The sequence below is a fragment of the Coturnix japonica genome, chromosome 15 (assembly GCF_054131305.1).
Source record: "Coturnix japonica strain WE chromosome 15, WE-NBRP24, whole genome shotgun sequence".
Lineage (NCBI taxonomy): Eukaryota > Metazoa > Chordata > Aves > Galliformes > Phasianidae > Coturnix > Coturnix japonica.
In genome coordinates, this window is record NC_140677.1 from 11,452,248 (window position 1) to 11,465,175 (window position 12,928).

At 38.6% G+C, this 12,928-nt stretch overlaps 1 protein-coding gene across 1 annotated transcript; it reads right to left on the minus strand.

Moving 5' to 3' along the window:
• Positions 1-1,202: 1,202 nt before the first annotated feature.
• CCDC66 (coiled-coil domain containing 66) lies at positions 1,203-12,252 on the minus strand. Its single transcript, XM_015875026.3, has 17 exons — positions 12,164-12,252; positions 11,874-11,938; positions 11,588-11,610; positions 10,323-10,740; positions 9,144-9,279; positions 8,889-8,992; positions 8,057-8,181; positions 6,506-6,759; positions 6,044-6,128; positions 5,263-5,424; positions 4,968-5,115; positions 4,432-4,545; positions 3,375-3,847; positions 3,245-3,282; positions 2,789-3,069; positions 2,260-2,381; positions 1,203-1,390 (listed from the first exon to the last, which is right to left on the minus strand). The coding sequence occupies exons 1-17, from the start codon at positions 12,172-12,174 to the stop codon at positions 1,307-1,309; spliced, it is 2,643 nt and encodes an 880-aa protein (XP_015730512.2). The 5' UTR covers positions 12,175-12,252; the 3' UTR covers positions 1,203-1,306.
• Positions 12,253-12,928: the final 676 nt, after the last annotated feature.

Consider the following 12,928-nt stretch of genomic DNA (forward strand, 5'->3'; position numbering starts at 1 on the left):
CTGCAGCAGTGATGTTTTAGTGACATCAGTAATTCAACCTGCCACCTGCCCTACTTCAGCACAGTTCTTCCTGGTGCTTCTTAGGTTTGGTATTATTCTATATATAGAGTTTTATCTTTTTTAAGCTTGACCTTTCAAATTTCATGTGTGCTGAGTTCAACTTACTTTTTCGAGGCAAATCTTTATCTGACTCAGGTCATGCATCATCTCACTAAGGCTGCCGGAAGGTACACAGCTGGGGTGTCTCAGTGCTACCTGTGTTACTATTTGTGTTTTTATATATGCTAATGTGCTGACTTGTTTTTTTGTGTTCTTGTTTTCAAGTTGTCTAAAGCCCTATTTCTTTGCTGTTTTGTAATCTGATTTTAGTGCTTGAATGATGGGTGGTTTAGAAACAGGTAATAGTGCTTGAAACTACATAACTGTAAACTCAGAGTAACTCGGAATATGTAGAATTGGTTAAAAATGGTAGGCTTTAACTATGAAGAAAACATCACTCACTCTTCCCAGAAGTTGGGCATAAATGCTTGTTTGATTCGCTTCTTTAAATTAAGGACAAATCATGCCAAGACTGGTGTAGCTGTTACCCGCCACCACTTACATGGTAAGTACTCTTACCTCTTTATCAACAGTGAATGAGTTTTGTGAAGACCATTCTACCAAGTTCAGCATCAAGTATGGGCTCACCTACTATGCGACTTCGCACGCAACTGGAAAGGACAGTCTGCTTTCATTCCTGAGCTGTTGCTGGTAAGACACCTTTCATATTCTGTGTCTCTCTTAGAACAGCTGCTGCTGGAAAAATCTCAGTTTGGAGGTTGTGTAGCATTTTTCTTGTGTGTCTCAACTACAGTGAATTCAGGTTAGGCACCTGCAGACCTCTAGAAGGGCCGTGTTAGGTGCTGCTATCTCCTCTTTTAGTTGGGGTGTTACAGCATTTCTGTGGTGGTAAATCTGACACTGATAGTTAGCTAAGCCTAAAACTGAATAACGAAGTGCAGTCAGTTTCCTATATTTAAAAATACGCTCACAATGAATTGTAAATCTTATTTGTTTTTTAAGAATGCACAGTACCACAAAAATCCATGTCACAATTTTTAATATGGCCTTTTGGTGTCTATACTAAATGGACTTTGGGACCATTCTGAACATGTAGTTAAATTTATTTTCCTTCTCAAAAGAAACGTAACCCTGGAATCCTATTAAAAATTGCATAATAATTTATTTAATTAAAAACAATATAGATGGCTCACAATTACAGTAGCAAAATGCTGTGCTTCTACGTTTAAATAATTCAAGGTACCTTTCAAAATGGTAAAACAAAGTTCTCTTCTTGAGCTTTAACAGGAATTAGACCTGACTCCAACTCCTTTTGCTTCTGCAGGAGGCCCTGAAATGAATGGAACGTGAATGTGAATGCTCTGCCTCCTTCAAGCAGTCTGAACCAACAAGCTGCCACTGCTTTTTGCTTTAAAACAATCTGTTAAGGTGCGTTGCTTTTTATATGTACAACTTAAAGCAGGATAACACAATACATTGAGAAAGGAGGGGATCTGGGTTTTCCTATCTCATGCAAAAGACTTGTTGAATTGGAAGCTCATCCAAATGTTTTTAGGGATGCCTAAAAGAGAAACAAGGCTTTCATTATGTTAGTTAGTTTGCTGCCCTGTGCACTGTCACTGTGCTTGTGGTATTCTGACTGTTCTTGTCTGAAGCTAAACCCAAAAACTTGATGGGTACTGGCTTATAGTCCTAACATTAATTATGTTCTAAGGCAGCATTACTGTTTGACTTAGAACAGTGTCACAGGTATTAGGATGTGCTGCATATTTATACACTAAAGCTAAAAGGTTCCTGCTCTGTCAATGGCTCTCACAGGTACTAAAAAACACTGAAGTAAAAACAGTTGGAACTGCATGATATGTAACATAATAGCTGAATATGATTAAGCCTCCAGGTTGTTAGTTAGGCTAACAAAGCCATTCCCCTGATTCCAAGTTCTCTGAGTTCTCCACTGTTTCGTAGCTAATCTAATGACCAAAGACTCCTTAGGGACTATGGAGAGCCCAAAGGTGGAAGCAATGAATTTAGTAAAGCAAAACTAATGCAGAGAAATAAAGGTAGAAGTCAGGGTCCAATCATACATGATGGAAAAAAATTGCTTAAAAGACAGATGTCTGTGACCATGTACTAGTTTGCAGTATTCATTTTGACCTCAGTATGTACACACAGATGGTTATGCAGTGACTTTCAACTTACCTGCCGTAGTTCTGACAGTCCTTTGAGAATTGCTTGTTGCCTCTCTCTAACTACATCTGGATTTAGAAGAGGATCTCTAGTGTGATCAGAGCTAAAAATCTGCCGTGGCACTTGGTAAGAATCTAAAAACAAATATATATATCGAATCAGTAAACAATACTCTGATAAATTCATTCAAATTTTGAAGTAGAAGACTTTCACAACTTGTAGAAATCAAGTTTGGGTTGCTATTAGATTATGATCGCTACACTAAATACTACTTAGATTCCTAAAGCCAAAAGCTGTACATACCAGAGAAGTGCAGTTATATTTCACCAAACAAAAAACCAGATGAAAGAATTAAGAATGTTGTTTTTTCTTTTATGAATTTGTGTTTTGGTTGCACAGGCTTTCTGTACAGTGCTTTGACAAACACGGGCTATTGCAGAATTCAGTAAAAGCAAATAACAAATGGAACAAAACAGAATGTTGAATTTAAAGCACTGCAACATCGCTTCTACACAAATCAGATCACAATGCATTTCCGTACCATTAAGCTGTCGACACTGTGGGCTGTGTGATGAAGGTTTAGTCACTGGTGCATCTGGATCAAGATAATACACTTCATTTGTTCGAACATACGGAATAAACTGTGAAGAGGGAGGCCTTTCAACTTCTGAAACCGGAGGAGGGAAGCTCTTCTGCTGTATGTCTGCCTTGGTATTTTTCTCTCTTCTACTACTGTTACACACTTCCAATTTCCTGGCACTTATCTGCTTTTGTTGTACCTGTAACCTGTTCTTAACTGCTGGAACAGGTGGTGAGTCAGACCTGTATGAAACAATTCCAGTTAATATAAAAGCATCCACAAAAGTTTGATAAACAGTGGAGGGGAAATATTCTGCACTTCAGTGGCCATAAGTTCATTAAAAAAAAGGACTGAAAATCAGGAAAAAAAAAGGTACATATTTCACTATCAATGCATTAATGCAGAATATTGACGTACCTTTCTTCGTTCAAATGATTCTTACGGAGTTGTTCTTCCTAGGAAAAAAAACAAATTAATTGAAGCAGAGCTGAGTGAAATAAATCTTAAAAAAAATATTCATCGTTGTTCCCAGAGAAAAAATAGTTACCTTTCTGATTCTTTGTCCCTTATTCTTCAGCTCTTCATGAGGTGAAGGAGACCTATCTGAACAGCAGCCCTTTTTTTGGCAGAGATTCCCAGGGGTATTTCTTTCTACCAACTGAAGCAGCTCCATTTGTCGTCTTACTTTATTTTCTTCCCTTTGTTTTTGCAGTGGTTTGGGGTATCTTTCTGATGCTGGAATGTATCTTTTCTCAGGCTTGTTTATGTTCCAGTCAGGTCTTTTGCCAGGTTTTTCTGAAGGTTTGACTTGTCTTCCTTTCCTTGCATATTGTTCATACAGCTCGCTGTGGATGCCACCATTCTCTTGTCCTGAAATTCTGTTTTTATCCGTAAACTGCATTTCTTTCTGGAGTTTTCTGCTGCTAGAGGTTTCTTTATATTCTATGGGAATATCTGGTGAACCACAACGTGAAGTTCCTTCCTCAGCTGTGTCAATGTGTGCTGAAGCAATGTAGTCATCTAAAAAAAGCATGTTAGATCCAAGAGTGAACCATTCAAACATTTGGCCTAAACGAATAGAAATAAAAAAGCTTTCACTTTTCAAGTGGGAAGAAGATTCTGTCTGGGTAAGTTGCGACAATTGTAAAAAGCTCTTCTAAATGTTTGAATGTAAGTTTTCATTTTCTAACGGGTCAAGTATTCTTATTCCAGGATTACTGGCAGTGTTTCTTTAAGGATTCATTAAGAACCCATTCCAGCTCAATACCAGTGCATGTGATATAAGCCTGAAGACTACAATATATGCAACAACTCCTTAATAAGCTTAGTCCTGCATGGCTTAGTGCAGTGACTCTACACTGTGCTTCAGAATGGCCGTTCTGAATTTGTAATGGACAGGTACCAATAAAGACATACCATTGAATTAGAAGAATAGAGCAATATATTATTATATTCTCAGTAGCCGGAGTCTGTCCAAGCATTTATTTTCAGTTTCATTCCTTTTGAATGACAGCAGTTTGGCCCTGTTGCACAGTTACACACATTAGCTGTTCTACTGCCTGTCTGTAGGTACATCAGGGTAACTAAAGTGAAGGACTGCTTACCTGTCTGTACAGCAGTGTCTTTCCGAGGAGAAGTTTGCTGACTGATGTTAATGTCATCAGAAAAATTAGGACTTGGTGAAACATCAGTATTACAGGTTTCAAATTCACCGCCACCTAAAAAGAATCAAGACATTTTTTCCATATGTTGTACTTAAACTACGCTAATGTTTATCAGACAGTTGTAGCCTAGAGCCCAAAGCAAAAGACTGAGGACTATAATTCAGATCCTAAAATACTTCCTGTTGCACTGAAAATCAAGCCAATCCTTTGTAGGTCTGAATATTCCATATTCACCCCTGATAACAGCCTTGTATTTCTTCCTTTATATAACGCAGCATTTGAAGATTACAAAGATACGGTATTAGAACTCCGGTATTACTGGGAAGATTCTTTAAATAAGCTGAAATTAAATTTGGTTTCTGAAACAAAGGAGCAATTTCAGGCCTATGACAAAAACAGGGAAAAAAAGCCCACTAACAGTTTGCACACAAACACCAAAAGAGCAGACAAACTGAACAGCAAATGTCAGCTCTTACCCCCACCAAGATTCTTCTTCAGTTTTGAAATGTCATGTCCCTTCTGAGCCAAATCTTGAATGCGCTGTTCCTGTTTTAATCTCTGTGCTAATTCTTGAGCTTTCTGCATTGTCTGATAGAGCTCATTTGTTTTCAGAGTCACAAGTTCCTGAAAAAAAAATAAAAGTAAATGTGAGAATCTGATTATTTAATCTCCATATAATCCCAAATGTTTACATAAATAACGTCAAAATATTTTCTTGCTTTGACTATCTTAAACAAAAAAACCCAAAAAACACTAAACACAAACCCCCACCTCCTTTTGTTTTTGTTTCAGCAGATCTTCTTCAAACTGTTTCTGCATCAGTTCTTTTTCTCGTGCTAAGCGCTGTTCTTCCTCTTGTTCCTCCAATTTTCTCTTCTCTTCTTCCAGTTGTTTTTTCTTCCGCTTTTCTTCTACCTGAGCCATTATTGCTTTCTAGAGATATTGTAGGAGAGTAGAATTAAAAGGTATGAAAATAAAGGATTTAGAAGCTCTCTATCTGTGTACATACACGATACTTAGATTTGGAAGGATTAACAAAATGAAGACAATTTATTAATATATGTGACAGTAGTAGGGAAAATAGCTGCCTAACAAATCATGCTACTAACCACAAAGTATTATCTCAGAACAGGGCTAGCTGCCTTCCCATTGTTTTTAGAACCATCAGCCCAGCAAAGCGATCTGAAAACAGAACATGCTCAGAGATAAACAGAAGTCTGTTTTTATATTTTCAATTTAAAGTTTGCAGATCAGCTGTGTGTAAGTCTCAGCCCTCCTGGTGGTAAAAGCAATGGAAAAAAACCTGCACACAAACCGTTTTAAAGGCTACGTTGCATCTTTTTTGAGGCAAGAATTCAGTCACAAAAATACCATCAACAAATATTAAAGAAACCATAGAGGCTGAGAGGAATTACTGTTAAACACATGTAGATGTAATCTGAAGTCTAAGAGTTTTCTCAACTGTCTCACTGTTAAGAAATAATCATGCTTTATTCACTTTCTTTCCATTCTTCTCATTAAAATAGCACTAGACCTTAAAACAGAAACCTACCTGATGTTCCAACTGCTTCTGCCGCCGCCTGTCTCTCTCTTCAATCTGTGCAGGATCCAGGAGAGCTGTCATTGAACGAAGGAAACTACAAAGAAAGAAACAGGTATGAAGCTTTTTTATCCTAAAAAGTAAATCCCTGTGCCTTCTTTAGTTAGAATTCTCAGATTACAAGTGACTTCTTCATATCGATGAAATTGCATTGTATTAATTATTACATTTATACAATTTGTTATATTAAGGAAAAATACAAGGTTACTCACTGTAAATTTTATTAATGAACAATAGAAGCATATGCATATTTCAAAAGTGAAACAACACGCAACTCTGAAAATAGCAGAAGCCAAATAAATAACATCCAAAGATCAGATTTAATGCATCTCATTCAAGTATTTATTTAATTTCTAAGGAGGGACCAGAAGTGAACTAAATGGGAAGACGACTGCCCTGACCGAGTTCACTCACCTGGTTTTCTGGCTGTGATCCAAAGCGCTGCTTTTAGCACCTTTTTCTGCATTTCCCATTTTTGAGGGCATGAAGTTGCCTAAAGCTGCAGGTGAGAAAGGGTGAACAAAAGCAGTCAGCTCCTTAGGGTCAGGTGACAGGCAAAGACTTTCAGGCTGCTTTTTGTACATTCCATTTAAGGGGTGTTGTGCGTTAGTATTAAGGTGGCTCTTTAAAGAATCAAAATGCATTGCCCATCTGTCATGCTCTTCAGCCTGAATAAATATGAAGCAACAAAAAACGAAAATGCGCTCAATGACATTTTCTACAAACATAAGAGTCAGACAACACATTTTGTACAACACGAACAGCTGAAGATCTTTGTTATGGCGTTACAGCACACAGAACAGTTCATTCCTTAGATGGAAAACCAAAGTATTTCTGTTGCTTAAAATGAAAATCGGAGCAGAAATGATTCTGCAGATCAATACACTTGGTCAGCAGTAAAGAACTTCTATTATATTTTCAGCAAAAACAAACCAGAAAGTAGAGAGGGGGAAAAAAAAAAGTCAAAGAATGAGTTAATAACATGAACAGGTTTTAGGCTCGCCCACATTTACCCACACCACTTCAGACATGGACAGCAGCAGAATTACTGTGCTTTGGGCAGAGATATTACTTTATGCCTTCTTATTTTCAGTTAGACAGGCCTAAGCACTCTTCCAGAATCTCTTTCATTCTTTCAATAATCCAATCCTGACAAAGTACCCGAAACTTCTACAAAGGTGACAGACTGGCTTTTTAAGTCTCCCTTCCATACCACACGGCCTTATCTTTATGGCTCCATTTTTGCAGCAGGACATTTTACATAAGGGACCTTTTTTTTTTTTTTGCTATATGTAATGAGAACATTTATTCTTCTGAGTACTATAACTGCTTGGCTGAGAAGACTGCAAGGTGACTCCTTCAAGATTTCTTTTTGGCAAAATGCATATTAACGTGCTCTATTTAAAGCTATCAGGAGTACGTTCCTTAAACTGAAAAGAATCTCTTCCTTAAGAAAAGTTTTATGCCCATTTTTAAAAGAAGCACATGTTATATATACATCATAATCTAATAAGATTATGTTGAAAATTATCAGGAAATTGAGAGGCAAGTTAAGGTCAAAATGCTATGTTTAATATTATGTAAGCAATTAGATATGTTAGAAAGCTAATGAACAATGTAAATAATTATATATATATTATTATATAACCACTTGATCATGTCTCAAATAATAACTGGAAAGGATTCATACCTCTTAGTAATCAACATGCAAAGAAAGGAGGAGTTTGGTAGTGAAACTTCATATAACTGATAAAACTACAAACTGGAGCAAAAGTTAAGTTTGATACAGGGAGCTGCATCACATCATGCCATCAAAGAGCTTAAACTAACCACTGACATTTGATTCTGCTTCCTGTTAACACTGGATCTGTACAGAAAAGAAAATCTTGAATGAATTAAGGCTCAAGAGTTCTGCAACAGTGCTGTCAAAACCATGTGCTTTTCAGTGTTTGTTGATCGCCTCACCTTATCTGGGTCAGCTGTTTCTATCTTCTCTGTATGGTTTTTATCATTGCCAGATTTCGGCCCCAAATAAGCCACATCTGCTTCCAAAGTTTCTTTCAGTTTCTTCTTCAGTGCTACCTGTTCATCTTCAGGAAAGGAGGTAGGGGAAACAGAAAACCTTAGTAAAAACTCCTAGTACAGATGTGTAGATGCATTTATTAAAATAAATAAGATAGGCAAGCCCTCCCTGCACTTCTGATTGTAAAATGATTAAGTCTTCATTGTGTGACCCAGCAGTTCAAACATGACTTTGCTCTTAAGAGGATGGCCACTGAGTCTCTGTCCATAGCTTAATTTGTCTTTAGCACTGTGTTAAATGGTTTTAACTTTCTACAGTGTTTCCCTGTGGCTGGTGGTGGGACAGGGCTGCAAACTGTTTCAAAGTCAAACTGCAATTTGTGTTCAGTCATCTCTGTAGGCCAGGTGACATTATACGAAACAAACTGATTTGTTATGGATAATGGCCATCAAGGAGAGAAGGGATGTGACTGAACCAGCAGCCAACAACTCCTACAATATGAAGCATTAAAAAAAAAAACACAACAAAACAAAACCCCACATCCCTGTTTGGGAAAATATATCTTTTCTTTAGCAGTATTTTTTGCAAGGAGTTATATATCTTTATGTAGCTATTTATTTTCTTATTTATTTTTGGGAATGTTGATCTGTTCTGGAGACTTATATTAGATAACTCCCATATCTGTAACAATTGCACCGACACAAATAAACTTACAGTAATGCATCTTCAGCATCATAAACTAATCAAAATATAAATTGTGTATATGTTAAGTACCTAATTCCTTCTTCCATTGGCTCTTTTTTGATTCTAATAAGGCTTTCTCTCCTTCTCTTTCACCCAAGGTACTAAACATGTCAGCGGGTTTCCAGGATTCCTTTCTGTAGATGAGGGAGTGAAAAGAATTACTTGAAAATCTGTTGATTTTAACATAACTTTCTGATTAGTATTTATATCAGCTCTTACTGTGATTAAGAACTACAATTCATTGCTGGAGAAAGTTTTTGTGGACAATAACACAGATTTACGTACATAACTTTCTCTCTGGATTGTGGATATGACTCTTGTTTCCCGCTTGAATTAGAGTTAGACTCTTCTGGAACAGATGAAACTTCACAAGCTTTTTGGAGCAATGCTACAGTGGTTTCCTCTGATGGCTCACTAGACCCTGTAATAGAATCCATATATGTGCTTAAGTCTCTATATATTTACACATTTATATACACACACACATACACACATGTAAATAAAACATACGTGCCCACTAAGCATTTTTCAGTACTTACTACTTAAGGAACAGAAGAGACTTGCAAGCTCACCGTTATTTAACAAACCTGTTTTCTGCTCTTCTTGTACAGCTGAGGGTTGCAAGCTAGAACTTCAAGAGTATTCTTAGAATGCTAGACTTGCACTTGGGAAACAGCTCAGTCATTTGTACTCTACTTAATCTCAGTGTGCTGTTTTTCTGGTGACAGAGATTTGACCTCTTCCATGGGTCCAAAAATAGAGTAATAATACAGGAAGTTACAGAATAGTTGTCATGCTTGTCAGCATAAGAAGTGCAGAATGAACACTACTTAGTAGTAGTATTACAGTTAAGCAGAAAGATGCATGTACATCTTGGGGTCAGAAGGAAATCTAAAGACTGCTCTTGAGATACGGAGCAATATCTGAACTCTTTGATAAACCAGAAAAGCCTGCATTTCTGAGGCTTGTGTGTGTGTGTGTGTTGGTGACAGTTATTTCCACAGAATCATGGAATCATTCGATTTGGAAGGGGCCCTTTAAAGATCATCTAGTCCAACTCCCCTGCAATGAATAGGGACATCTACAGCTCAAGCAGGTTGCTCAGATGCTGGTTTTGTCCTCAACATTATAATGTTAATGGTTCAGTGCCCTTCCACTATTTTTCCCTCCCCCCAGTTTTAGTATGAAACACTGACAAGAGTTGTTTGCTTTTTTACTCTGCAAAGTACTAGAATATTATCAAACAATTTCTAGTTATTATTGTTAAAATTGACAGCTGTTCAGTTCCTAACACAGGCAACATCACATCTGTAATAGCAAGCACTATCAGCCTTGAGACTTTCATAGAGTAGTATCTCTGTCTGCAAATAAGCTTAAATTATGAACTGAGTTAAGCCTCACATTTTTCTTTGTTTCTATGAAACTAACATCAGTTAACTGTATAAAATCTGCACTGTGTCTTACCCATTTCCTCTTGCTTTTCACAGGGAGTCTCAGAGATCTGCTCAGTTCCTCCTTTTACGATCATCAAAATCTGTCGAAGCTGTTCTTGCGTTAAACAGACCAAACTCCTCAGGTCTTCAGCTGATACGTGTGTATTCTGAGGTTGGTGTTTACTTTCTTTAATATTAAAATTCTCAGAATTGGGCTTCCTGTTTGCGGTATCTCTTTGGAAAATCAAAGAGTGATCTTTAGTTGTGGCTTCACGTGAGGAAGGTTTGGTTCCTTCCGCTCTTTCCCCTTTTGACACTGATAAGCTCGATCCACTCCTCGGTTTTGTTAAGTTTTCCTGATTGATGCAAGTATTTTGTGTTGACTTCAGCATATGCCCAGTATGCCTTATCCTCAAAATCTGTTTAGGCACCCTGCCTTTATTTCCCATCTGTTTGGAAAAAAAAAAAAAAAAAAAAAAAAGATGAAAATTCAGCATATATTACATAAAGGGAAGAAATTCTGATAAGTAACAAATCCAGGACTTAAACAACAGGTAACAGTAAATGTTCCTTTTCTTCTTTGTTACATCACTAGAAACTAACTCCGTAAATACTGTTACTCTTTCCAGGGTCTTTGTTGTATACTTGTAACCATCTCACAGATACTTGTATCATGTACTTTGTCTCTCCAGCTCGCTGCATTCCAGTTTACTCAGACAGGCACAGCCCATATCACTATGTGGACAGTAATACGCATTCCAGATAAATGTCACCAGAATCCCTTTAAGATCTCTGTAAGTTCCGATTGTTGTAACTTCTTGGGGAACAAAACCAAACCATTTTGTGATGGTAAAAATTATCACAGAATATTGAATTCAAACTTCTGTTGAATTTTTGGATATATTAGGATATATTACCAATATTAGGAGGAGGTCCTTCACCTGAGAGTGGCCAGGCACTGGAAGAAGAGCTCCTCAGGGCAGTGGTCACAGCCTCAAGTCTGCAGGCATCCAAGAAGCATTTGGATAATGCTCTTAGACACCGAGTTTGATTTTTAGGTATTCCTGTGCAGAGGTAGGAGTTGGACTCCATCATCCTTATGGGGGTACTGAGGATACTCTGTGATGAACCCAGCTATAATGAACCTCAGAAATACCCTTCCCCCCTCCCTTTTTTTCTCCATAAGCATGACTGATTACAAATACTGTGACACTTCAAATACGTTCTCAAAATTATCTGCTAACAAACTGAATGGTAAAACATGTGCTTTACACAGAATGTAGTCTTTTCACTTACCTTCATTGCAGGCTTTGCTTTATCTTTTCGGAAGCAAACACAAACATATGAGAACAGCATTTAATAGCAACTTCTTCCTGAAAAATAAATCTTAAGAAACTCATGAGCTATTTCAGTCATCAGACATCTGCCAATGTAAATATAAGTATGAAATTATACCATTCTGTGTAAATCAAGCAGAGAGTTACCGGGCTTCTTTTTCCCTGCTAATAAGGTGCTACTAAATTCACGTATCACATAAGTCAGAGCTTTAAAGATTGCTTTGGGTAGATAATCAAAAATGTACCAGAAGCGGCTAAAATCAGCCTCGGCTTCCCGTCCAGCATCTCAGTTTCAAGCTTCAGCCCATCTCTGCAAAACGGGAGAAGAAATTAGAACCGTGAAGGGACAGCGGTGAGATCTTCACATTCCAACAAACACAACAGCGTGTGCGGCCCCTTTCCGCCCCCTCCCCAGCCGGGCTCCACGCCCTCCCCCCCCCCCCCTATCCCGGCACCATCGGGCCGCGAGGCGCCGAGCACTGAGCTAAGGCGGGGGGGGGGGGGGGTCCCGGCCGCCGGTTCCCTCCGTCCTTACCCCAGGTTCATGGCTCGGCCGTCCGTCGGTGCAGCCTGAAGGGCCTCCGGGCTCGTGCTGTGTGTGTACGGCGGTTGCCGGCCGCGCACAAGGAGCCGGGAGGCGATAGGTTTCCGTCGGGGCTCCGCTTCGCCAACGGGCTGCGCGCACACTGCGGGGCCGGGCGGAGCGGCGCCTTGTGGGGGATGGAGTCTGCGGCGGGGAGCGGCTGGAAAGGGAGAGAGAGGGAGAGGTTTCTGTCTCCGTGTGTACGGCTTTAGAATAGCAATCTCTGTAGCATTCCACATAGCAGCTTACTGTTTGATTTATTACCTCTTTTTCTTTCTTTCTTCCAGACAACCGTTCATATTCCTAATCTTCCAGTGAAAGCCTTTTAATCTTTCTTTTCTGGGGGGCGGAATTACCTCCTGATTTCAGTTCGAGACAGCAGGTGGCAATATCGTTTCAAACATGTCTGCAAAAGTTTATCTGCCCTACAGAAACCATCTTACCAAGGGCTCTAAAAGGCTTTTTTACACCCTTTCCCCGCCTTTCTCCTGAAACAATGAGTTTCAATCTGATAGGATTTAAAAAAATATTTTATAAATTAAACATCAGTGTTTTGCCAGACCAAAATTATAACCCTGACATCCCTTGTATTTACATTTTGCCCTTGGATACACATTTCATTCACAAATGTGTGTGTGTATGTGCACCATGAGACAAAAACTGGGTTCTCCTTTTTCCCCCCTTATTTCATGGAACATTACACTTCAAAGCACGATG

Bases quoted from the DNA above. Each gene is read 5' to 3' on its own strand.
- CCDC66 (XM_015875026.3), bottom strand. The intron at 6,129-6,505 runs GTGAGTGAACTC...CTTTCTTTGTAG, and splicing joins GATCACAGCCAGAAAACCAG to TTTCCTTCGTTCAATGACAG. The intron at 3,848-4,431 runs GTAAGCAGTCCT...TGCTTTTTTTAG, and splicing joins AGACACTGCTGTACAGACAG to ATGACTACATTGCTTCAGCA.